The 25,855-nt window shown below is 36.9% G+C and overlaps 1 protein-coding gene across 50 annotated transcripts in view; it reads left to right on the top strand.

The window, feature by feature from the left end:
* Nucleotides 1-25,855, top strand: part of ABI2 (abl interactor 2) — a 90,251-nt gene that overhangs the window by 49,682 nt on the left and 14,714 nt on the right. For 6 of the 50 annotated variants that reach the window (XM_036023028.1, XM_036023019.1, XM_036023007.1 and 3 more), the window contains 5 exons: nucleotides 2,373-2,470; nucleotides 5,595-5,741; nucleotides 6,458-6,579; nucleotides 13,817-13,975; nucleotides 23,506-23,592. In XM_036023028.1, the coding sequence (XP_035878921.1) occupies nucleotides 2,373-2,470; nucleotides 5,595-5,741; nucleotides 6,458-6,579; nucleotides 13,817-13,975; nucleotides 23,506-23,592 (613 nt within the window). Of the gene's footprint in view, nucleotides 1-2,372; nucleotides 2,471-5,594; nucleotides 5,742-6,454; nucleotides 6,580-7,807; nucleotides 7,991-13,816; nucleotides 13,976-23,505; nucleotides 23,593-25,855 lie in introns of all 50 variants that reach the window. The other 44 variants (XM_036023037.1, XM_036023030.1, XM_028508709.2 and 41 more) reach the window with 15 other exon arrangements.

Here is a 25,855-nt window from a genome sequence, read left to right as displayed (position 1 = left end):
TTTTAGACTTAAAATATAGTTTCTGAACTTTGATTTTAATACAAATCCCACCTCTGATTAAAAAAAAAATAAATTTTGTTTGGAAATTATTCTTGTTCTCTTCCCTTTTCCTCAAACTAGATGGCAGGTTATAGTCTGTGTAGTATATTTATTATTTTACTTAGCATAGAAGCAGTTTACAAAAACTCTTTTTGCTTAATAGAAAGGTAGCACAGTATTAGTGAAGTTATAATTATAAATTTTTTTCAACATTCTATAGGGACTCTGGTTTCTTCAGTGATTTAAGTTACTAATCCAAACCTCATTAACCAAACAAATACAGTCATATGATGATTCTACAGATATGAAATGCAGTAAATTTTATTTATAGAAATGTCTACCATATTTTAATTTATAAATTGTGTACTTTATATTTTGAGGGCTAGATTAAAAGACTTAAAGAAGATACTGCAATTTAAACAAAAACACCTTACATACCAAAACCTTAAATCAGAGTTGGAAAGCTGTTTTCAAGTATTTTAGCTATTCCATGTATAGAATAAAATTCTCTTCTACTTTTTTTCTATTCCTGATCCTCTTTCTTCCTTTATAGCAAATGGATGTAGTTTAGTGTTTGGTTCACCTACTTTTCCTTCATCACTTGAAGTAACCTTCGGATTTATGTTGTTTAAGGTTGAGCTTAAAGGACTTTGGTTACTAATTTAAAAAATCTTCTGGTGTCATAAATTAAAATTTATTGTTTTAAAAGCATTTGGTTGTCATATTACTCCTAAAATTTTCCCCAAATGTGGATTGATTTTTTAAAAAATCTTCTGACATTTTCATTTTAAGATATGATTAGTATACCCCTCTGCTTACTAATGAGGGGGAGAGTAAGGATAAGTTAATCTTTTTTCTTACTTGATAACTAGTTTGTTTTATATTTGTTGTTAAAAAGCAACAACAAAAGGGTTACCATAAATGCTTCTCTTTAAAAATACTGACATTTCAAAGGTATGACAAAGGTAATGACATTTGTCATTAAAGATTGGTTTATCATCACACACAACTTGCTCACTGGGCTGTTCATTTGAAGAATTTGTTTCTTAATATCATTTCTTACCTATTCAGATGACGAATATTTTAGGATTTTAAAAAATTCTATATAGTTTTGATAGCCTCAGTATTCTGTATACAATTATAATTTGTTTTCTTAAAATTTTATTTTTGAAATTACATATAGAAATGTATTCTGATTTCATTGGTGTAATGTCTTGGAATTTCATTTTACAAGCATAATTTGAATACTGTAGACATTCTTATTAATCCTTTTTTTGAAGTGTTTGACACTCCAAAATATGAGGGGCTGAAAATATGATCAGGCATAAACCTACATGGTGAACATTAACTCAAACCCATTGGTAACCTCAAACAGTTTGAGATTGCATTTGAATTATATTTGTGAATGACTTCTCATAGCTCCTTAAAATATCCAGATTTTTAGGGCTTTCCGCATAAGTGCTGACATACTTCTTTTGTGGCATCCACTGTTTCCTTATCTCCCCGCTTTTCTACATTTGCACTTTCAGTTGGGGTTAGAGTAGTGAGGAGTAAGGCCCAGCTCTGATTTGGGACGGTGTCGCTTCCATCTTTCCTGTGATTGAATTAATCTTCATTTTGGGCCAGAATGGGTTTAATTCCCACTGGAACTAGGACATTGCCTGTGGTCCCTGTACTGTTCACAGGTGAATGGGATAGCTCAGCCCTAACATTCCAGTGCAGATGTTTAGGAACATGCCTTAATTTCTGGCAGTTTACAGGTAGGTGATTCCTTCATATGAGAACATTGAAGAAATCTGAATTATAAGGCTGATCTGCTGTTTAAAAAACTAAAATTTTATAGATATATCATGCAATTTAACTTCATATTCACTAGTTACAATGGAGCAACACCATAATTGCTTATTTTATTTGAGAAACATGTATTTTGTTTTGTATGATATACTTCCTCTCTAGAAAGACAAGGACTTGCTTAAGGGCATCATTGAGTCTGACTAAGTTTATTATTTAAGGTTTTTATAGTTATCCTATTTAATTTCAAATTGAATGTATTATCAAATAGTCCAACCAGTGATCTGTTGGTGTGATGGCCTAATGGCAAATAAAGTCTTTGCATACAAGTTTATAATTATTTGAAAATTCCATGTTAGGAAGAGTCCTTTGAGTACAACTGTAGAATAATATAGAGTAGATACTGCATATGAAATGCATGGCCTCTAATTTTTTTCCTATTTAAACCTTCCCCTTCTTTGTTAAATAGCATAATGTTATTTCCCCAAAGTGGCACTTTGTTTTGCTGCATACAAGTTGAGTTTTTCTTAAAAATTTTTTAGGTGAGTACCCAGAATATGAAGATGGGTGGGCTGCCGCGTACAACACCTCCAACTCAGAAACCCCCCAGCCCCCCTATGTCAGGGAAAGGGACCCTTGGGTGAGTATATAACTATGTAATAACTGGAAACTATTTCATGTAGTGTTGTTGAAAACTAAACGCTACTTATACTTAAATTATTTTTTTAATATTTGAAAAGAGAACGTTTTGTTCCTAGGATTATCTTTTTGTGTGTAATTTTCCCTTTTCCTGGGAAACATTTTTATACTTTAAAAAGATTTTGTTTAGAAATTATTTTTCTAATGAATTTTGCATTTAAGATAAAATACTAGTTCAAGTTCATGGTTTACTATAAATTGCACTCATAATTCTTATTTTCATAAAAGTTTTAGTCTTTTGTATTATAGTTGGCTATTATTTAGACTTCCTCTGAAGAGCATTGTATAGATTACAAAATTTGGTAATCTCACTTTAGAGAATATGAGCTTCAATTTGGATCTGTAGAGGTGGGTTCTGGATTTGACTTTTGGCAGAAATGGTCAATTAATAGAAAAGGTTGCCTTTTCTTCTGTAGCATCATAGTACAAAAAGTGGGTTGATCGTGGAGATTTGTGATCAGATGGGCATAATGTACCCCAGAAGCCAGATGGCCAAATTGTGGTCCAGCTCTGTTCCTGCTCTATGGTCTTACATAGTCAGCTTCTTAGCAATTCAGCTTTTTCATCTGTAAAAGGGGGTAATATCTGTCATCTATCAACTTTTCAGAGTCACTATCATCAATTGGATTTTTTAAAAAGTGTGTAAAACAAAGACAAAATGCTGTAACAACCATTGGCTTTATGATTTATGCTTAGAAATTTCTGATTGACAAACTTGTTTTTGGCCCCCTCACCAAAAAAAAAAAAAAATCTGACATAAATGAAAAGCACAAAAAAACCTAATCAAGTGCTGTGGATCAGAACAAGACAAAGATGAGTAGGGGTAAAAAGGAGGATAATGTTGGAAGAGGATAGAGTAAAGACATTGGGAAACAAAAGAATAAAAATGAATTCTAGCCAGGAATAGGATTTTATTTGGGGTGGACAAAAATATTTCTGCTTAGAGAAGAATAATTCTGGTAAATCAAATAAAATTTAAACTTCAGGGTAGAATGTAGATGACATGGTAGGGTATGATTTTGCAGTGGTAAGAGTAGACAGTCAGATTAAGAGGAAGACTTTGCCTTATTTTCCTGTAAATGTCTATTATTTGATCATGTATCGTATCTAAGAGATTCTTGGGTTTTAAATCAGGGTTGTTAGTAAGCTAACCCACTGTAGTCTCTAATAAAATAAAACTTTCTCTTACTCTCAAATTTTGAAGATTTCCTCATATGCCAGTATTTGTTTTCCTTGTGTAGTAGCAAGAGTTTTGCAGCGTCCTCAGAGTCTCTGAGCACCACATGCTGGTTGATGGTCACAGCCTGGCCTTTTTTGCAGTCTCTGCCTAGCCACCATATTTTGTTACTGTGCCCCTTGTGTTTTATCTTATATTTATCATTTCCCTCACTGTATAGTTCTCAGCCAGCAAAGGGTTTTTTTCTTGGCTCGAAACAGAACATTGAAACACAGAACATTTTTGTTGTCTGGGAGAAATTGTCTGGAAAGCAGATGTTTAGAAATTAATCAGTTTCTATTTTATGTTTTTTTTAGTATTTACAACATAATTTCAGAGATGCCAAAACTTCTTTTTAGTATTTTAAATGCAGGGTCCTGACATTCCTTCTTCCTTTGCCCAGTATCTCATCTAATGCCCCTTATTTATTCATTCATTCATTTAGTTAGTTATTTTTAAAGATTTTATTTATTTACTCTTAGAGAAAGAAAGGAAGAAAAGGAGAGAAAGATCAGTGTGCAAAAGATAACATGATCAGTTGCCTCTTGTAGACCCACTACTGGGGACCCAGCCCGCAACCTAGGCCTGTGCCTTGACTGAGAATGGAACCAGTGACCCTTCGTTAGTAGGCCAGTGCTCAGTCCACTGAGCCACACCTGCCAGGGCTATTTGTAATTATTAATGTATATATGTATTTATGCAAGGAGATTTTGAGGGTAGTAGAGTGGATGGGTCAATGCGAAGTGAGCTCACCCAAAATTGGTGAACCATAATTTGAATAACCCAGCAGAGCAGTATTTAAAGAAACCTTGGAAGCTGTGAGGGAGTGGATTATTGAGAAATTTGAAGTTAATTGAGCAACGTCATTTCAGGAGAAGAAAGCTTTTTAATTTTCACATTTTGAGATCCCAATTTTTATTCTTTTAAAAACCAGAATCTCATGTGCAAAATGTCAGTTGAGTATTTATTACTGTCATAAAGAATTTGGAAACCATGTGTTGTACACATGAAACTAATACAAAATAACATGGAATGTAAACTAATTGAAAAAATAAAAAAAAAATTTAAATTATCTAAATGTTAACACACAAAAAAAGAATTGGGAAACAATATTTCCTTTCTTACTCTTCTTGTTCTCTTCCTTTAGAAGGAAATTTTAAGGAAAAAAGAAAAATATGTTAATAAAACCTCGTTTAGAAACAGGTAGTCTTTGTCTTATTTTCCTTTTAAATGTTGAACTCTGAGGGAGAGTAAAAGGCAAGAGATCAAGGTGAAAGTAAAAGGAGGAAGTGAGGTGAGCATGGAAGATGAGATTAAGTTATTTTGTTATTTTCATGTGTAGATATAGTTTAATTTCTGTGTATTTAGTATATAGAAAAGGAATTTCAGGATTATAATTGTTATGATCATCAGTTCGGGGGTTGTGGAGCCTGTCTTTGAGTATCTTTGGTTAGGGAGAGAGGGGTGAGGAAGATAATTAGTGCATTCATGGAATGCAGTTGGGAGACTTTGATATGGTACTAAAGTAACTTGAACTCAACCAAAAAAAAAAAAAGAGTCTGGGAAACATTGGCTTACATGGTCTTAAAATCTTTATGCTCAATGAGAATGAATGAACAAAATTGCATTAGCACAGGGAAATGAGGTTGGAGACTAAAAAAAAATAACTCATCAAAACCCTAATGACAGAGAAGTGATACTTAAGGAAAGACTGAAATTGGTAGCTGGGTTATGTAAAAACACATCTTTCTATCTCTGAGTACAAATCGCATTTCACTACTGGCAACTCTTTGAATTGATTGTGCCGAAACTTGCTAATCACACGATACATACGCTCTTCTTTTTGTAGGCGGCACTCCCCCTATCGCACACTGGAGCCAGTGCGTCCTCCAGTGGTACCAAATGATTACGTACCTAGCCCAACCCGTAATATGGCTCCCTCGCAGCAGAGCCCTGTGAGGACAGCTTCTGTGAATCAAAGAAATCGAACTTACAGGTATTTTCTCTACCTCAGCGCAAAGTGTGATGGTCATAGTACCATAATTTGTTCAGATAACTTCAGTTAAATCTCTCTCATTTTCCAAGCACTAAGTTCTTTTCCTCACTCTACTCTCCCAAACCTCATCTGATTCCACCTCTCTCTCCTCCTGTTCTGATGCAACCTTGAGCAGTCAGGAAGTTGGGGGAAAAAGACATGTTCAAGTGCAAACTTCTCTGCAAAATTAATAGTTATAATTGACCTTAAAAAATTATGGGCCAGATATGGGAAATTTCAAGTTGCTTTTTGGTGGAACTTTACAGATGAAAAACTATGTGCAAGAAAACATTCATATGGGATAGTATATCAGGATAGTACAAATAAAATTAAATAATCTGTCCAGGAAAACTATGTTTTATTATAAAAGGAGTTTCTTCAGACAGGTATTAAACTAAAGTAAAAGGAAGTATTATTTTTATGTGAGCCCATCATTTATCATTTATGTTCATCAATTTTTTTCTTCTTTCTTAATTTCTTTAATAGAGGCTTATTCAAGGGTGGTCAAAACAAGTTTCTTGAAGTCAGCTTTTCCCCCTACTAATAAATTCATATTTGAAGTGGACAGCTTGAATTATTTTTATTGTAGCTATATTCATTTTGCAAAATGTTGGGAAATGCTGGAGATCTTACTGTATATAATACTCATGTTTTGGTGGTTCCTATTTCTTTAGCAGCAGTGGGAGTAGTGGAGGAAGCCACCCAAGTAGTCGGAGCAGCAGTCGTGAGAACAGTGGAAGTGGGAGTGTAGGAGTTCCCATTGCCGTTCCTACTCCCTCTCCTCCCAGTGTCTTTCCAGGTAAAACATGAATGGTGCTTCGCCTTCACTTGTCCTTTCTGAATCTGAATTCAGTTTCTGATTTAATTACAGTGGGCTTTCTTCATAATCAGGATTTATTTTCCTTTAGGACTCCATATATGTTGGGAAATCTTTATTATGCATTTGTGATTTTTAACCAACTGATTTGTAAGTTTATGCTCACACACTTCCCTGTAATTTGGTTTATGTTTTCGGTGCTGTAGCTCATATGATGCTTTGAGGTTTCAGGTACCACACTGTTATGCTATATGTTTCATTCCAGCTAGCGGCATGACAGTGCATGCCTTGGGACAGAGAGAGGACTCGGTGTGAAAATCATATGTGTAACAAAGGGTTGGACAAACGTGTTAAATGCTTAAATGTGTTAAAAGACAGTGTTAGAGTAGTTCTGACTGTTCACTTTAGTGGACTGTCAGAGCTTAATAGTCTCAGAAATGCTACCCTCTTTTCTCTGACACAGAAAAATGTACTTATTTAGTCTGAGGATACCAGAGTTAAAATTTAGTTTTAAAAGCAGGACACAAAAGACAAAGGGATAGAATATTACATATTTAATTTACTTATTCTAATAAATAGATAATACCTCTTCAAAAATCATTGAAAAGAGAAGATTTGTGTTTCGCTGAGTGGTTTTTTCTGCCTGGTAAGATATTTATGGCTGGAACATATATGCTTATTTTCTATTTGTGTAATGCAGGATGGAATGATGTTGTTTCCCACTGTTTGTTTAGTTTTGTAATTAATTAGAGAGAAACATCAATTTGTTGTTCCACTTATTTAAGCATTCATTGGTTGATTCTTGTATGACCGGGAATTGAAACCACAATCTTGGCAAATCAGGACACTCTAACAAACTGAGTACCCAGCCAAAGCCTACTTTTGTATATTATTTTAAAAATGTTATGCTAAAGATTATAATAAAAAGGGAGAACTTTTCTTACAGAATAGTGGCTTTCAGATAAAAAAAAATGCTTGTTTTTAGTGAATCAGAAAATCTCTAATTACCCTGGCATCTTGAATTACTTGCTGCACACCTAATAATCCCTTAACATAAGCTTTATTCTTTTTTTGCTTTTTACCACTCTCCTCTATTCTTTGGTTAGTGTTGAGCACTGCATATCTAACATTAACTTCTCTAATGCCTTTTCTAGTCCTGCCTACTGGGATTGCCTCGTTAATGCCGCTTCTCACTCCTCTTTCCCCTCAGCCCCTGCTGGCTCTGCTGGTACTCCTCCCCTTCCTGCTACTTCTGCATCTGCCCCTGCCCCTCTAGTTCCTGCTACTGTCCCTTCCTCCACTGCCCCTGAAGCAGCTGCTGGGGGTGCCCAGACCCTTGCTGATGGCTTCACTTCTCCAACTCCCCCTGTTGTTTCTTCCACTCCCCCTACAGGTGAGTATTGGCTTATTCCTTGGCAGGCAAAATCCAGTCATCTGGCTCTTCTATTACCTGGAACTCAGGCTTTATGATTTTTGTTCATTTGTTTGTGCTTTGTGTGTGTGTGTGTGTGTGTGTGTGTGTATGTATATATAAATATGAAGAATAATTTACTAATTGGAAAATGGCGTGTGACCAAAATAAAATATTCTGAGGAAATCAGGGTAAAGTTTCTCATACATTTTTCCAATAGAGCAACACAAATATACATCTTTTTATTGCTTGAATTTCATTTACTAGAGGTTTGTGAATTTAATGTGGCACTGTCTTTTATATGGTTTTGAAAAATTGTCATTAGAAATGTTTGTTACAGGGTAAGTTATTAATGAAAAGTCTATGACTAATTCTAAGGTATATTTTATGGGAAATATTTGATATAGCTGTTTAAAAGTATAAGTTTATTATAACAGAACCTGTTGTTTGCAATAGCAGCATTGGAAACACATGCACAATGGATTTTTAAAGCATTTCAGATTTACTTCTTATTTATGGTTGACTGAAATTATAGCCTAAAATCTTTTTTTTTTATGGGAAAGGAGAAAAGGGCTTAATTCCCACAATATATACTTGCAACGGTAATAGTGATGCTGGTTAGTAAATAAGTTATCTATTACAGAAATGTATATGTTTGGACACACATCACCTCAGCTTCACAAATATTTCACCGAATTTATATTCAGCACTGCTGCTATAACCAGATGTCTAAATGTATTAAAAGACACTTTTACTTAATAGGATTTTGGGTGGTGTTTTATGGGATAGCTTCTATAAAAGCACTTTTTAAGAAAAGCTTTCTACAGTGGGTAAATGTAAACATGGGTTGTTCTTTGATCTCCACGCAGCTCTGTTTGGCCAGACTAGTTAAATAAAGGGGTTTTGCTATGCTCCTGCGTCAGTAAAGAATACATCTTGAAGTCATTGTAAGTCCACAAAGGAAAAATCACCCCCACGTGTGAATCAGCATTTTTATAATTTAATAACAAGTGCTGGTTCATAAACACTAAATAAACATTTATTGCATGAGTGGATAATTATAGTTAGTTTTTTTAAACAAAAAGCAAGTCAGTGAATGCCTCAGTAACAATTTACGTGGACATGATCTTTTTTATACAGTCTTTGAATCACCATGTATTTTTCCTTTTTATTAAGGTATAATTTATGTACACTAACATTTACCCTTTTTAATGTGTGTTTCTTGGAGTTTTGAATTTTATGCAGTGATGTCAGGACAACTACAGTCAAGATGTGTAACAGTCTTAACATCCCCAAGCTGCCTTTGTAGGCACTCCTTCCTTTCACTCCTGGCCCCTGGAAACCCCTTAGTCTGGTTTTAGTCTTTCAAGTTTTGCCTTTGTGAGACTGTCATGCAAATGGAAGAATATGATATATAGCCTTTTGGGTCTGGCTTTTTGGCATGATGCATTGGACATTTATCTGTGTTGTTGCATGTTTCATTATTTTGTTCCTTTTTAGTATCACTGAGTAGTGTTCTGTATGGATGTACACAATTTGTTTATCACTTTCCAAGGGGAGGGACATTTGGATTATTTCCTGTATGGGGTGGTTATGACTAAACTACCATAAATATCTGCACGCAGACTTTCATGTAAGCTTAGGTTTCCATTTCAAAATTTAGATAGTTCATTGATTTTCTTTTTTGGCTTGTACTTTTGGTGTCATATTTACAAGCTCTTTGCCTTGCATATGGTCATAAAGATTTTGTCCTGTTTTCTTCTAGAAGTTATTTATTTTAGGTTTTACATTAGATCTGTGATAGTGAAATGAGTTTTGTTTTGGTTTCAACCAAATGCAAAGTAAATGCCTTATTAATGATAAGAATAGTCTCTTTGTCTCTTTTATGTAGTGTTTCTGAATCACTGAGAACTTACATGTGAGATTTTAGACTGGATCTAACTATGTAAAATGCACAATGCTGTTAGTTATTAGATGTTTTTAACTTGATCCTTGGTTTGTTTTAATTTGTTACAGAGTAATTACTAAAATGCCAATAATTTATTTGTATTTGGTGATTTACCTTTTTTTAAATCCTCACCTGAGGACACGTTTATTGACTTTAGAGAGTGGGGGAGGGAGGGAGAGAAAGAGGGAGAGCAACATAGATGTGAGAACCATCCATTGGTTGCCTCCTGCACGTGCCCTGGCCAGGCACCAACCTGAAACCCAGGCATGTGCCCTGACCAGGAATAGAAGCTGTGACCACTTGGTCTATGGGATGATGCTTCAATCAACTGAGGCACACCAGCTAGGGCTGGATCTGGTGATTTAAATGACAAGATATACCTTTTAAATGATAGTTTATGTGTTTTTATATTTTTAAGTATATTTTATTCATTTTACTATTTCAGTTGTCCCATTTTTTCCTCCCCTTTATCACCCTCTACCTTTTCCTCCATTCTCTCTCTTCCCTCTCCCCGCTGATAACCCACCACGTGGCCTCCACTTCTGTGATTCCCTTCCTATTCTAGTTGTTTGCGTAGTTTTTTGTTGTTTTTTTTGGGGGGGGTCAGCATTGATAGTTGTGAGTTTGTTGTCATTTTACTGTTCATAGTTTTTATCTTTTTCTTAGATAAATCCTTTTAACATTTCATATAATAAGGGTGTGGTGATTACGAATTCCTTTAATGTGACCTTATTAGTGAAGCACTTCACTGCCCTTCCATTCTAAATGATAGCTTTGCTGGATAGAGTAATCTTGGATGTAGGCCTTGCCTTTCATGACTTTGAATAGTCTTTCCAGCCCCTTCTTGTCTGCAAGGTTTTTTTTGAGAAATCAGCTGACAGTCTTATGGGAACTCTCTTCTTTTCTTTTTTATAATGTGCCTTGACGTGTTCCTCTGTGGGTCCAATTTCTTTTGGACTCTCTGTGCTTCTAGGACTTATATGTCTATTTCCTTTGCTAGATTGGAGAAGTTTTTCTTCATTATTTTTTCAAATAAGTTTTCAATTTCTTGCTCTTCCTCTTCTCCTTCTGGAACCCCTATGATTTGGATGTTGGAATATTTAAAGTTGTCCCTGAGATTCCTAAACCTTTCCTCATTTTTTTTTGAATTTTTGTTTCTTCTTTCTGTTCTGGTTGAATGTTTATTTCTTCCTTCTGCTCCAAATTGTTGATTTGAGTCCTGGTTTCCTTCCCTTCACTGTTGATTCCCTGTATATTTTCTTTTATTGCACTTTATATAGCCTTTATTTCTTCCTTCGTTTGGTGACCGAATTCAGTCATTTTTGTATTTTGATTACCAGTGTTTTGAACTGTGCATCTGATAGGTTGGCTATTTCCTTGTCATGTAATTCTTTTTCTGGGGTTTTGCTCTGTTCTTTTATTTTGGTCCTGTTTCTTTCTCTTGGCACGCCTGTTACATAGTAAGGGGTGGAGCCTAGGTATTCTCCAGGGTGGGGCACCTGCTTTGCTGGGTTGTGGTACTGCATGTGGGGAGGGTTCAGAGAAGGAACAATGTTGCCTGCTTGGCTCTTGCCCCTCTTTCAGTCACTTTCCCTGCTTCCCACAACTGAATTGTGCCCTTCCAGGTGCTGCCCTGTTGCTGATCCCTGGGTGGGTGGGTTTGTGTATGTTCTTGGACATGATGGGCCCCTCCAATGGACTTTTCCTGTGAGACTGGGAGTTTTTTCCACCACCCTAACCCCCACAGATTTTCATAGCCTGAGGTTTTGAGGTTTTATTCCTGGTGCTGGAACCCTGGATTGGGAGGTCTATCTTACTCCCCAGTTGTTCCTCTTGGTTTATTTGCACGTGAATGTGAGACTGCCTGGTCTGCCAGCTTTCACCTTGCCCACCCGGTCCTCTAGCCACTGCCTTGCTGTGTGTCCTCTCCGCCCCAGCTGCTTGTTTCCTCTCCTACCAGTTTGGATGAATGTTTCTTCTTTAACTCCTTGGTTGTTGGACTTCCATACAGTTCAATTTTCTGGCAGTTCAAGTTGTTTTTTGTTTTTAAATTGGTGGTTATGCTTCTTTTGGTTGTGTGAGGAAGTGAAGGGTATCATCTATCTATGCCTCTATCTTGGCCGGAGCTGTTTTTATATTTTCAACCATGATTACAGTGTCTTGACAGTGGATTATGTATAAGCTTTAATACTCCAGATTTCTATATAACAGAATTGATTTTTAGGTTTTGATATTGTCATATGTAAGAAGATAAAATAGTATGGTGGTTCTTGAGTGCCTTTATAATCTTTATATGAGTCAAGGTTTGATAAGTTTATGGAGTTCCTGAAGACCAATCTTAGTCATGTAAACCCATGACTAAAATCATGGTTTTACAATCATGAATAACATGAAGAATGTTAAAAGTTCTTTTCTTTTTTTTCCTCCTTTCACTTTCCTTCCTTTCTCTCTTGCCCTTTCTCATTTCCTTTTCCTTACTTCTTTTCACCTTATCCTACCTCCTTCCCCCCTATTTTCTTCCCCTGATACTTTTCTTTACTCCTTCTCTCCCTCTGTCTTCTTCCTCTCCTTTCCCTTCCCTCTCTTCCTCTCTCTCCTGCCTGCTGGAGTGCTTTCTTGGATGCTCTTGCAGGGGTGTCAAACCTGTAGCCCACAGACTGCATGCAGCCCAGGATGGCTGTGAATGTGGCCCAACGCGAAATCATAAATGTACTTAAAACATTATGACATTTTTTTTTGTGACTCTATGTTGCAATGTATTTAACATGTGACCCAAGACAGCTCTTCTTCCAGTGTGGCCCCGAGACACCAAGAGGTTGGACACCCCTGCCTAGTGCTTTGTCTGTCTGATTGTAACAGTAGACCCCCTGCTGAATGATTTTGAGTGGGAGTGGAATTAAGATAAAATTTAAGAATTGAATAGTTAAGAAATAGTGTCTTCAGTTGGCATTAGTTATTGAGGTACTCCCAGAGATCAAAACACAGTGATCTCTGTGTTTTGTGTATAAATGTGTACAGAATCAGGAATGATATTAAAAATAAGATATATTTTGCTTCACTTTTTGTGTCTTAGCTTTTTTTCATAATTGTAAATTTCTTGAACTCTTATTTTAAGACGAAATAACCTGGTTTTAGAGATGGATATCTTTGATCCAATAAAGATATGTTTGACTTATCTCACTTGACCTTTTGCTGGAAATATTTTTTAAATTGCTTTGCTACCTTAAGTTTATTATTATTAGCATTAATTTGGAATAAGATTGTGTATCAAACATTTTTTCTTTTACTTTCCCAAATGTCATTCTTATTTGTTTAGTTTAATTTTAGTGTTTAGTGGATTTGGAGAGCGGAGTCGGGAAGTGAGTCATAAATTTTAATTAATTGTGATGATTTGGAAAGCCTATCAAATTATTAACTTGCTAAAATTATAATATTAATTAGCAGTCTATTTAGATGTAGCTTTTTTTTTAAAGATTTTATTTATTTATTTTTAGAGAGGGAAGAGAGGGAGATAGAGAGAGAGAAACATCAATGTGCGGTTGGTGGGGGTTATAGCCTGCAACCCAGGCATATACCCTGGCTGGGAATCGAAACTGCAACACTTTGGTTCACAGCCTGTGCTCAATCCACTGAGCTATGCCAGCCAGGGCTTATATGTAGCTTTTCCAGACCTAATCATGAACCTATTTTCCTGCTTTTGTACTTCAATATAATGTCTGCTGAGCGACAATTGTCACCTTGCATCATGTTTTGCCAGATAACTAATTTGGTTAGCTAACTAAATTGTTATTTTTTATGATCTTATTAAGATTCAGGCTTGTACCTAAAGTATTTCATTGTCTGTTCTTTTCCTTTTTCAGGTCATCCTGTTCAGTTCTACAGCATGAATAGACCTGCCTCTCGCCACACTCCCCCAACAGTAGGGGGCTCATTGCCCTATAGACGCCCTCCTTCCATAACTTCACAAACAAGCCTTCAGAATCAGATGAATGGAGGACCTTTTTATAGCCAGAATCCAGGTTAGATATTTATTTGTATTCTGTGGGTGTACCTGGTTAATAACCTTTAGTGACAAAGAAAAAAAAACCTTTAATTACAAATGATTAACACATAATAGGTGGTCAGTACTATATTTTTTAATAAGTGGAGGAATGAATACAAGGTTACTAATACTGTATTTTCCAGTTCTTTTTCTTTTTTAAAAATATCAATACATTGTTTTCATATAAAGTTGTAGAATTTAATTTTCTTGAACAGAATCTTTTTGAATATGCTAGTGATTATTTGCTTTTAAAAATAGTGTATTGTGGTAAACAATATTTCCTTCCTATTTAATCAGATATACTTACTCTATGAATAGCAAATAATGACAGTTGAGTATATATGGCCAGAGTTTATAAATAGCAAAGTAAAAGGGACATTTTTGAAGTTGCTTTGTACTAGGGAGTTATACTATCTTAGTTAATTCAAATACCAAATCTATGATGGGAATACTGGGACTTGGACAGATAGATTCAGATATAACATCATCTTTCAGTTACATCATGCATACACAAAATTTAATCTGGCACATATTTAATATTATATAGTAATTTTTGATTTTCCAGAAAGGGTAAGAGAAAAGTCTTAGAATTTATGTAGATATGGTATTATTGTAGATATGGTATGCCAACTTACTATGTTGTTTTGGATTTCTGTCAAGAGGCCAGTAAGTAAGTTCCTATGTGACTGCCTCTAATATTAGGAGATAGCCCATTTTATCTTTGATATACCCTTAATTTTATGGAGTTCGAATCTGTATACTGTAGCTACTACCTTTTGGTGAAACCTCGTTTTATTCTTTAGAGTTGTTTAGAAGAAATTTGAACTCTTTTCTATCTTTTTAAGATTTTATTTATTTAGAAACAGGGAGAGGAGGGAGAAAGAGAAGGAGAGAAACATTGATGTACGAGAGATATATTGATGGGTTGCCTCTCACATGCTCCCAACTGGGGACCTGGCCTGCAACCCAGGCATGTGCCCTGACTGGGAATTGAACTGGCGACCCTTTGGTTCGCAGGCCAGCACTCAATCCACTGGACCACATCAGCCAGGGCTGAACCCTTTTCTTAAATGCAGTTTAAAGAATAGTTTTATATTTATTATCTTATTTGATTCTTATAATTATGTGATCATTTTCATCTGTATTTTACAGGTGAGGAAACTGAGGCTGAGGTGGTGGTCAAATTAGGATTTGAACTTAAGATATCTGACTCCATATTCTTTCTATTGTACTATGCTACCTACCTTCAGATTTAAAAAATATGTATTCTTCATACTCCTCATGTGTTTGTTTTGTTGGAAGGAGAATGTGTACATTGTAATGTAAAGTGCATGAGACTTTGCCATTCTTTTACACAGTTATAATTTGGGAATTGTGCTTAGTAACTATTTGTTGAATATAGAATGAGTCCTTTTTTCCTTTATTCAGATCCCTTCACTGTTTTGAGTCTCTCTTCAAATTAAATGCCGTATTTATATTCAATTCAGTGTACCCTGTCATGCCTTACTTGAAATATATTTCTTCCTGCTATCTTTGATTACACTTAGTGATGTTGGCTATGCCATTCTTTTTAACCCATTTTTAGCATAATTTTGACAAATGTGCCTGTCTTTTCATCCATTAAATCATGTTTTCTTTCTATTCAGTCATGTGTTCCAAACCCATATTTGAATAGGAGTTATTTTGTACCTAAGTGCATTTTTATTTTTAAACTTCTGTTTGTTAGATATGGATCATTTCATAGTTCTCTCTCTCTGGCCTTCTTAGAAATAGGCAGTTATTGCTTAGGACTCTTATGCCCTTATCTTTGGCAGAATTTTGGAAGAATGATGTCAGCCCAAAATGGGGTGGTTCTGGAGTGGTTCTAGGGTGGAGATGCTTCACTGTTACAGTTTGGGACCAGCTGTACATAATATATAGAACATACTGGGTTGGCCACAAAGTTCATTTAGTTTTTTCTGTAAAAAACATGTTTTCATTTTCACCAATGATTTTACTGATTAGAATATTTTGAGAGTATGCCGGCTATCTCCCACTATTGGCTTCTAGTGGGTAGAGGCCAGGGGTGCTGCTAAACATCTTCCAATGCGTAAGACAGCCCCACAGCAAAGAATTATTTGGCCAGAATGTCAGTAGTACCAAGAAACTTCACAAACCACTTTTCACGTGTTCGATCAATCACAGCACCTTTTCCATATACTGCACAAGTCTTTTTTTTGCATTTCAGTTGCATTTTTACCTTTTTTGAAATAATAAAGCAAAATACACTGGAAATGTTGCCTGTTGTCTTCCATCTTCAATATTAAAATGGCTACACCAAAAATTCACCAATTTTGATAAGTTTTCTAAACTGCATGCTGATATGACAGCTGTCACAATACAGTCTAACAAAATTGTTTCGAATGAAGTTAAAGACAACTAAGCACTCCTAGAGCCATCATACAGAAAAAACTAAGTGAACTCTTTGACTAACTCATTGTATTCAGCGATATTTCATGCTGTGTACCTGTACAAAGTATTGGTCTTATGAGAACCCTGTTAGTGGAAATTATTTGAAGGCTGTTTAAGCACATATTTAAATGTTCTAATACTTATTTCAATACTTCTTTCTTTATACATCTAATTTTAACATACTTGAAAGTATTATTGAAGTAGAAAAATATCTTACTCTTTGGAATCATTTTAATGAAAGTATGTTTCATGCTCATGAAAGTACAGTGAATTGAAATTGTGAGCCTTCAGTGTAATATGTGAAGCAATTTAGTTAGGGTTTTTTTGTTTTGTTTTGTTTTTGGATACCTCTCTGTTAAGTTCTGCTTTTCTACTCCAGGGGTTTGCTAACTGCTTGCTTACAGAATGTAACTGCAGCCCTGTTAGTTGATTAATCAGAGTGCTTGGTCTAAACTAAAAATGTTTTTTACTAAAATATGTTCTTTGAAATTTTTTTCTTCTTTTGCAAGACTTAATGCCTTGCAAATCAGTATATTAAGGCTATTAAATGTACCTTTTTAAATTTGCTTTACAGTATCATATAAGCCTCATGTATTACTCCACTGGTCTTAACTGTGGTCCCTGTTTTTTCATAAAGTGAGAAAATTTGTGCTTTTTCAAGTAGCTAATAACCTGATTTAACAAAATGACCCCAGGTGTGCTTTATGAGCATATTTTCGGCAGTTGGAGGCTTGACACGGATGTGTCCATCTGAGGAAGTGAGCTGACAGGCTGGGATTCATCTGAATGTAATTCACTGGGGTTTCCTTTAAGATGTAAATCTAACCTCACTGTTACTAGATCAGGCTTGAGTTTGAAAGGGAATTATAACATAGGAAGTAAAATGCAGAACACAGGTGTCTGGAGCCAAGGCCTAGGAGCACAGTAATGAAAGGAACACTTTGATCGGGGCATAACCGAAACCCTTTGGTTCTTATTATTTCTTAACCTAATCCAGCCAAAGAAATTGCAACATCAGTTTATCATTCATCTTGTCAACACTAAGAGGAGGGTCATCAAAATGTAGGGCTAGTCACAAGTTTTAACAGTGTTTAAATATAAATACGAAGCACCTTGGTGATAAAAAAAAGAATACACACACACAAATATACATATATAAACCTAGTTTGGTAAGTGTCTCAGTTGGGCTTCTATAACAAAGTTCCACAGACTAGATGCCTATAAACAACAGAAACATCTCACAGTTCTGGAGGCCGGAAGTCGGAGATCAGTGTGCCAACGTGGTCTGAGTTCTGGTGAGAACCCATTTCTGGGCTGCAGACTACCGTCTTCATGTTGTGGCCTCACTGGGTAGAAGAGAGAGCGAGCTCTGTAGAGTTCTTTTACAAGGGCATGGATCCCGTTCATGAGGGCCCCACCCTCATGGCCTAATCCTCTCCCCAAGGCTTTGCCTCCTATACCAGCACATTGGGAATTTCAAACATAGGAATTTTGGAAAGACACAAACATTCAGTCTATAATTGTAAAGAATCAGTTATGTGATATTTAAATACTAAGGCTTTGGTAAAAGATATCCTATACTTTATTGCTCATATTTTCTAACAACAAAAACTTAAAAAAAACCCTCTAATTCATAAAGTAGAATGTTGGTCCCAAGAACTGTGACTGTATACAGTTATATGAGATAAAGAAATTTCTGAATGTTATTTTGCACAGGGATAATGTCATGCTCTAACCTCTGAATATTATTGAAAGCAACTAAAAATAAAAAACCAGTGAAAAACAGTATTGGGTTGGTAAAATTGCAAAAGAAAAGCCATACCACATTAAAATGGTAGTTAAGTTACAGAATTACCAAAAATATCAGGAAGAATACAGATGTGGAAGGGCTTAAGCCCAGTGTGAGTAAGGAGCTGTAGTAAGAAGCTATTTTTAAATCCTCATTTTGGGCAGTCTTTGGGGTTTGTTAGAAAACGGTTGAAAACAAAAAAGCAAGATAGCAGCTGAAAGATGTAAGTACATTTTCAAATGATCAAGTAAACCAAATAGACCCTTTACACTGATTATTAAACACAAGCTATGTTGTTAAACTGTGTCTTAATTTGCTACTTTTCTTGGCATAACACGTATATGGTGATTTTTTTTTTTTTTACTTGACAAGGAGTAACAAAAATGCTCGAATTCTTTTAGCCTTTCTGAGACTATAGGACTGATAATACTGGGTAATCATATTCTTTTTTACCAAAAAAGTCCCCTTTACTGAGTATGATTAACTAATTTCACTTTTAGATACTCTTTGTTCTAAGTTGCTGTTCACATTTAAAAAATATGTCACTTTTAAAATAAATTGCTTAAATTATTTCCTTCACTGGAGTATAAAATATAAGCAACTAAATTTGAATGGGCTATCGAATATATATGGCCTCTAACAGTAATATTCTAACAATGATTAATAGTTTGAGAAGTAATATTTAGAATGTTTATTTTGTTTAATTTTCTCAGTATTTATAAAGCTGTAAAAATAAAACACAAAAGCCTCTTTTCAAAACTCTGAACTGGACATTTTAAAACACTTAAGCCTCAAAGATTATGCTACACAGGATTTTATAAATAACCAGGAAGGTCATGCTTGGAAAGACTGTGTTTTATCAGCATGAATGCATCTTCTAAGTTTGGTTTGCTTGCAGAGCCTTTTACTGTTTCTGTACCTACACGCTTCTACGTGCAGGTAAGCTGTAGTTCTAACAGCCGGTCTACTTAAGGTCTCTGTGTGAACTGCAGTCACTTGGTGAGCTTGTGTCTTCACATTAACTTTATAATTGTGTATTGTGAACATAATATTACTGAATTTAAGTCTGGAGATCTTTTAGTGGTCATAGGGAAAGGATCTTTTAATATGAGGAATCATCTTAGCTAAATGAAGTGAGAATTTATAGTTACTTCCTGTTCTTGCCTGTTCATGAGATGCCTAGGACTAAAACAATATAGCAAACAAATCTTTCATCAAAATCCTGCTTAAACACTGCTTGAATAGTTCATTCTCAACTCAACTCTGAAGAAGATAAAGCTGTTCTAAAGTAGGATGTTTTGGTTCACAGGAGTCCTGGTCAGGTGAATTCTTACTTAGATGGTCCAGAGAGAAAATGCTGTATTATCTGAATTGATGTGAACTGTCATAGAGAAGGTTTGGTGCTGGGCAGAAAAGCAGAATTTCAGGCAATCTTTGTAAACTCCATTTGGAATTTAATTTTAAACATGCCCTGGGGCTGGCTCTGAAGAAAAAAGAAAACTCATAACTTGTTTTGTTATAAAATAATTCTGTTTAAGGAAGATCTGGGGTTGCTGTAACCACGCACCATGGTGTTCAGCCGCTAGTCGCCTTGATACATGACTCGAAGATTTATATTGAAGGGAACTGGTTTTTATTAACAAGGTTCGAATTTGCGGGGGGAGGACAGAGAGCACTCCTGCTCTGAGCCCTTCTCTCCCACAAGACCCAGAACGTTTCTTGCTTCCCAAAAAGGTACAAGTCAAAACCATACCCAGAAGTTCCCCATTTCCTCATCTCTCCTTTCTAGAGCTTAAGCTGGCCGTGCAAACAGATCTTCATCCCCTCTGGAATGTGCACTCATGGGTTTCAGAGTCGCAGTCTTCCTGCAGCAGCTCTCCTTCAGGACTGCTCTGTCTCCATGTAGCAGTCCAGGACCTGTGTGCCATGCTGCACTGCATCATAGTGACCCAGAGGCTGGAGCCCACTGAGGCGTGCAGCCCAGAGTGGGACTCTGCCTCTAGGAGTGAGTGGGCTTCCAGTCATGTGGGGCCTAAGCCCCTGGTGGGCCCAGCATCCGCCCTCCCATCCTACAACTGCTCTGTCCTTGTAGGAGGCAAGGGCCAGAGACCCACAGCACCCAAGCACACGTGCAACCAAAAGTCCCAAGCCAAAGAGCCAAGAGAGAGCCCAGAGAGCAAGCTAGCTTCTCCCGATGTCCTTTTTGAAAGGTCCTCTCTCCAGGAATCCCATATGATGCAGAAGCCAATGGGAGTGTCCAGCTTTCCAACACATGAGGGCTAATGTCGGCCGTATTTGCCTTTGACCCCACTCCTGCAAGACTACTAGCAGGGAGTCTCCTCTGGCAGCCCCTTCCTGCTGGGAAGGCTTGGCTGGTTGTAGCACGTTCATTAGCAGTGTGTCTGAAGCCCTGGGCCTTCTCTGTTGACCCCTCTCTGCCTTGAAGAAGGCATGGTGCTGTTAATCTGCAGCCTTGGCAGCTCTCCCTGTGCCCCTGCCTTTCCTGGCACGGTAAGGAGAACCTCTGTGTTGGGTTTGGGACCCCTGCCCGAATGGGGCCCCTGGCTTTCCAGCGATCTCTGCCTTCTTAAAATTACCATGATTTCATATTTTCACTTTGAGAACTAGAAAAGAAATAAAACTTACTCATCTTTTTAAATAAGTAATAAACAGCCTACCTACAAAAAGACTTTATGGGGGGGGAAGTTGTCATTCAATATTATTTTTATATTAGTTTCAGGTCTACAGCATGGTGATTAGACATTTATATAATTTACAAAGTGTTCCCCCTGATAATTCAAGTGCCCACCTGGCACCATACATACTTATTACAATTATTTCAAAGAGACTTTTTTAAGTTAAGGCACCTAATCATTCATTTATTGGAGTATCAGAAGTCTTTTTTTTAAAAATTTGGATGAGAAATAATAACTGAAGTGGGAAATGTCCTACTTTTCTGTTACGGGGGAGGTTCGACCACTGCTAACAGAAGAGGAACTTTCCATCTTATTTGATAGTGAGCATTCGTGGAATTGCCACTTTTCTATTGCCATTTGCTGTCTGCTGCTGTTTCTCAGTTTGATCTACTCTGTCTGTGCTACCTTCTCTGTTCATTGAATCTTCTTAGCCCGGTTTGGGAAACAGGGCATAGTGAACATATCAACAATTATTTCAAGCTTCAGGGAGTGGGAGACAGACAACCTAAGGATTTATTACCAAGACGTATGACTTTTGGGAAAAACATAACCCAATGTATCTTTTGAAGGAAGACATCAATTTCTAGGCTTATTCTTCTGTCCATTAAATCTAGATACTCTTCAGGACTATGTACTTAACTCTTACCTGCTCATTATAGATCTCCCTGCTTTACTCACAGCACAACTGTTGCCTGTCTACTGATCACTGCTGGCTGTGTGCCTTTCAGGTTTCCTCTGCAGACTTAACTCAAACTTTCCCGTTGCCTCCCAGGTTTATGCCTAAGTCACTTTCCTGCATCCTAGTTATTGTGTCATTCTTTCCCCCTGACCTGCCATTCCCCAACCTGTTTCCTGCATTACCTGCCAAGGTTAAAGGTTGTGGTTAGTGGCACCTCCACTTTCATAGTTATGAAAACTAAAAATCTAAGAGTTATCTGTAGCTGTTGCTCTCCTTCATATATTGGCCAAATACTTAGTTACCAAGTAGTACTCTTCTCAGTTACTAAATTCTTTTCTTGCTGTTTCTACTGCCTTCATTTTTTTTGTGCTAGCCCCTGACTTAGGCTTTTTGCATACATTGTGGGGGTTTTGTCCTTTTTAATTTGTAACAACTCTGTAAAGTAGGTTGCATTATCTCTTTTTTTATATCACATTTATGGAGTAGGCACAAAGAAGTTAATTAACTTGTTCCAATGTCAAACAAAATGATGAATCAGGTTCTTTGATGGTGGCTGACTAAAAAGTCCAATCTCTTTCCACTAAGTACTCTTGCACCTAGATGTCAGATCCTTCCCTATTTACCCACCCACTCACTCACTTACTCTCTGGGTTCCGTACTTTCTCTCTCTGGGGTACCTTACGCTAGACATAGGAAACATTTCCAGTCCTGTGAGCTGGTCACCTCTGAGCCTCTCTCCTCACTCGATTCTCAGCTTGTCTTTCTCAACTCTTGCCTGTGTCGGTCAGACTCCATTTCAAGTCACGTCTGTGTGGTCTTCCTCACTGTTCCCACTCCCAGTAACACTGCCACCCGACCCCACCCCACCCCACCCCACCTCTGGGGCATTGCCACAGATCCTGCTGGGCTAATGTTACTATTTTGTTTACTATTTCCAGCTAGAATGTGACCACTTTGAGGGTAAAGACTCTTATTTATTGTTTTAGTTCTATTAGTCTTAAATATAGTTGGGAGCTAATGAAGGTGTTCTGTCTGTATAAGAAGATGCATGCCATACTTTATACCCATCCTGAAGGAAACTATAACTGTAGAGTTAATCTTTGGACATTGTTTGGCACATATCTGGCTTATTTGTATACCCACATATATTAAACGATTGTCGAAGGCTTACTAGCATGAGACACTGTAGCAGGTGTTAGAAATAGACGGAAAGACACTGTCTCTTGACACTTGAGGAGGAGAGGAGGATGATTGGAACGAGGCCAACATTTTTGTGTAGGGTCGTGGAGAACATGAACCTGCTTGAGCCCGTGCTGTGAATTGGGATTATGAAAAATTGTAGTAACACAGACTCGACTGTCAGAGAATGGTTTTGATATTGGTCTCCTAGCAGAGTGCTTGCCACTTAGTAGGAAGCCAGTAAATATTTAATTAATTAATTATTGAAGAACCAGCTAATTTGCCTGTTAATGTAATGGAAAGTCTAAATTTAGGATGTTGGGATGTAGTGTTTTTTTTCTCTTGTACTGACAAATATTTAAACTTGTAACCATCAGGGTAAAATCCAAAAACCCAAATTATTTATGATAGTCTGAAGAAATTCTTTTAGAAGATATGGTTATTGGTATGAAAAATCAATTTGACATTTTATATTAGAGAAGACCTGTTATATGATGAATGCTTCCTGTCGTAATTTTTAAAAGCTTTATTGGAACTCCTCTAATACGTTGTTTTGTGTGTAATTAATTATCCCTCAAAAGAGGATCCTTACTACATCTGGTAAATGTTTGTGCCTAGTAGTTTCCCTCCTTATATGTTTTATTGTATTATCCTTTTCTTTTAATGTAACTCGCCCTTACCCCTTATCCTCCACACCCTTTTTGTTTTTACAGTATCTCTTGCTCCTCCTCCTCCCTCCATCCTACAGGTAACTCCTCAGTTACCTTTAATGGGATTTGTGGCCAGAGTCCAAGAAAATAGTAAGTTTATGTCTTCTTTATGCTGTAGATCAGATTGTAGGTGTAAAATGTCATTAGAGGTGATTGGCTAAATAGTTGTTCTTTCACTGATACTTCAAGCATTGAACATTATGAACAAGTCTGTGTATGAACAGCTGGTAGGGATAAGATACTAAAGATGAAATTGTCTACTTTCAGATAACTTAAAATCTGGTAGTGAAGAAGAGACAAAATAACATGAGGCACATGTAAGAAAAAAAAGATCACATCTGAGGATACTTTAGTCACCAGCTGTCCCATCTCTGGGATGCTCAGACAAGTATAGTCCAGTTTCCTGTCGCTGGAATTTTGTGGCTGGGCTGAGAATCTTCCTCTGGTCCTGTGATTCCAGGTATAAAAATGTCAGGGTAGGCCGCAGGGCACCAAATTGCCACTCTGTTTCCCAAGAGGCCTCATAGGTTGGCAATGAATTCAAGTTGACCTGTGGTCTGGTGTTGAGCCGTGCAGGATCACATGACTAATTTTATTGACAAATTGAGTCTTCTCCTACAGACGTATTAAAGAAGCTCAGGAGACTGATGTCTGCATAGCAGCAGGCCTGTATCAACATTCACTGACGAATGGCTGTCACAGAGACCAGTGAGCAGTCTCTACTGTAGATGAATTCTCTTGTGAGCAGTCTACACGAGGAACTGTATCATCATCATAAAGTTGCTTGATGGGCATGGAATCTGAGCAAGGGAATTACTTTGATGAAAGGTTTAATGTTACCAGGCTGAAGTAGCCCAGTGTACACATAATAAAGATGGCCTCACCAACGGGATACAGATGTTTGCACTCTGTTGCTTAGGACTCGAGCTCCTTCGGAGATGGGCATTGCCAATATGAGAAAGTAAGCTCTGGGAAGGCAGGGATTTTTGCCTGTTTTGTTCACAGGCTGTTTCCCCAGCACTTAGGAAAGCATCCGACACATAGCAGAAACTTTTAGTCCCTCCTTTTTTGTGCTTCCCTAGCTGACTATATGCCCTCTTTTTATTGACACATTTCTTTCATGTATATTAACTGATTATAATCCAGTCTTACTGGACTGAGGGCTCAGTCCCTCTTTCAGGGGCCTTTGTATCTCTATTTGCTCATTTCTGTGTCACTTCAGTCTATATTGGAGGGTACCCCATGAGCAACTCTAATGTTTACCACAGTTTGATTGCCTTTTGGGTTATATTTTCTCATTTCTTTCCATAGTCATAAACATTTCTCACCTACAAAATGTATAAAATAAGAAACTGTATGAGGTGTGCTGTGGCTAATTTTAAAGACATAGTAGGACTTAATACATTCAAATGAATGTTGTCCTATTCAAAACATTCACCTTGGAAAGATATAACATGGGATTATCTTCATAGCTTTCAAATACATTATTTTGAAGGTACCTGTGGTAGCAGATAATCACTCTGCACTAAGATTGATGTTCTGAAGAAGTCTGGAATTATTTGGAACCAATTATACTGTGCTAAGTAGTGTAGCTATGGTCCTATAAGTCTTCTTAAAACCCTCCTCTGGCTCCCCATTGCTCCTGGGATTGAGTTCAGACTGTTGCAAGGCCCTTCCTGCTTAGTCCTTTTCAGCTCCTCATGCCTCTTTCTGCTGAATTTCAGTTAGCTCTTTGAAGGAGTCCTGCTTTCTTGCTTTGCCTTTGTTTTTTTCTTTACATCTGATATGGACTATCCACCTCCACTCCATCCCACCCCCTGGCCATTAATTTCTACTCATCTTTCAGGTTTCAGAAGCCCATGTAAGAGGTTTGGTCTACTTCTGTATTTTCCTTAATGGCTTAAAGCACCTACTGCACTTAATCAAAGGGAAAGTTTGGTTGTCCACGTCTCCAGGATTTTGCCCACTGCCCATTCCCAGTGCTGAGCATAGTGCCTAGCCAGGGTAGGCTTTCAGTCGATGTTTATTGAGTGAATAATAATGAAACATTACTTTAAAGGATGAAACATTACTTTAAAGGTAGAGTAGATAATGAACATTGGTTTTCCAGTTTCTGGTCTTCCACTTACTGTAGGCTGCTTTAATCTTGGGAAGCCAGCTTCCATATCCATAAAAATGAAGATTAAAAACACCACTTCCTACGGTAAAGATTAAATGAAATAATGTATTCTAAAGTGCTAGCTGAATAATTGGAATATTTTAAGTAAAAAATGGTAGCCTTTTGTTAGTCTTATTAAACTGGCTCTCAGGCAGCTATTAGAAAATATAAGAATGAGCAGTGGCAGCATCTTTG

Source organism: Phyllostomus discolor, chromosome 4 (assembly GCF_004126475.2).
Source record: "Phyllostomus discolor isolate MPI-MPIP mPhyDis1 chromosome 4, mPhyDis1.pri.v3, whole genome shotgun sequence".
In the NCBI taxonomy this organism is placed as follows: Eukaryota; Metazoa; Chordata; class Mammalia; order Chiroptera; family Phyllostomidae; genus Phyllostomus; species Phyllostomus discolor.
This window is presented reverse-complemented; position numbering and strand designations above follow the sequence as displayed.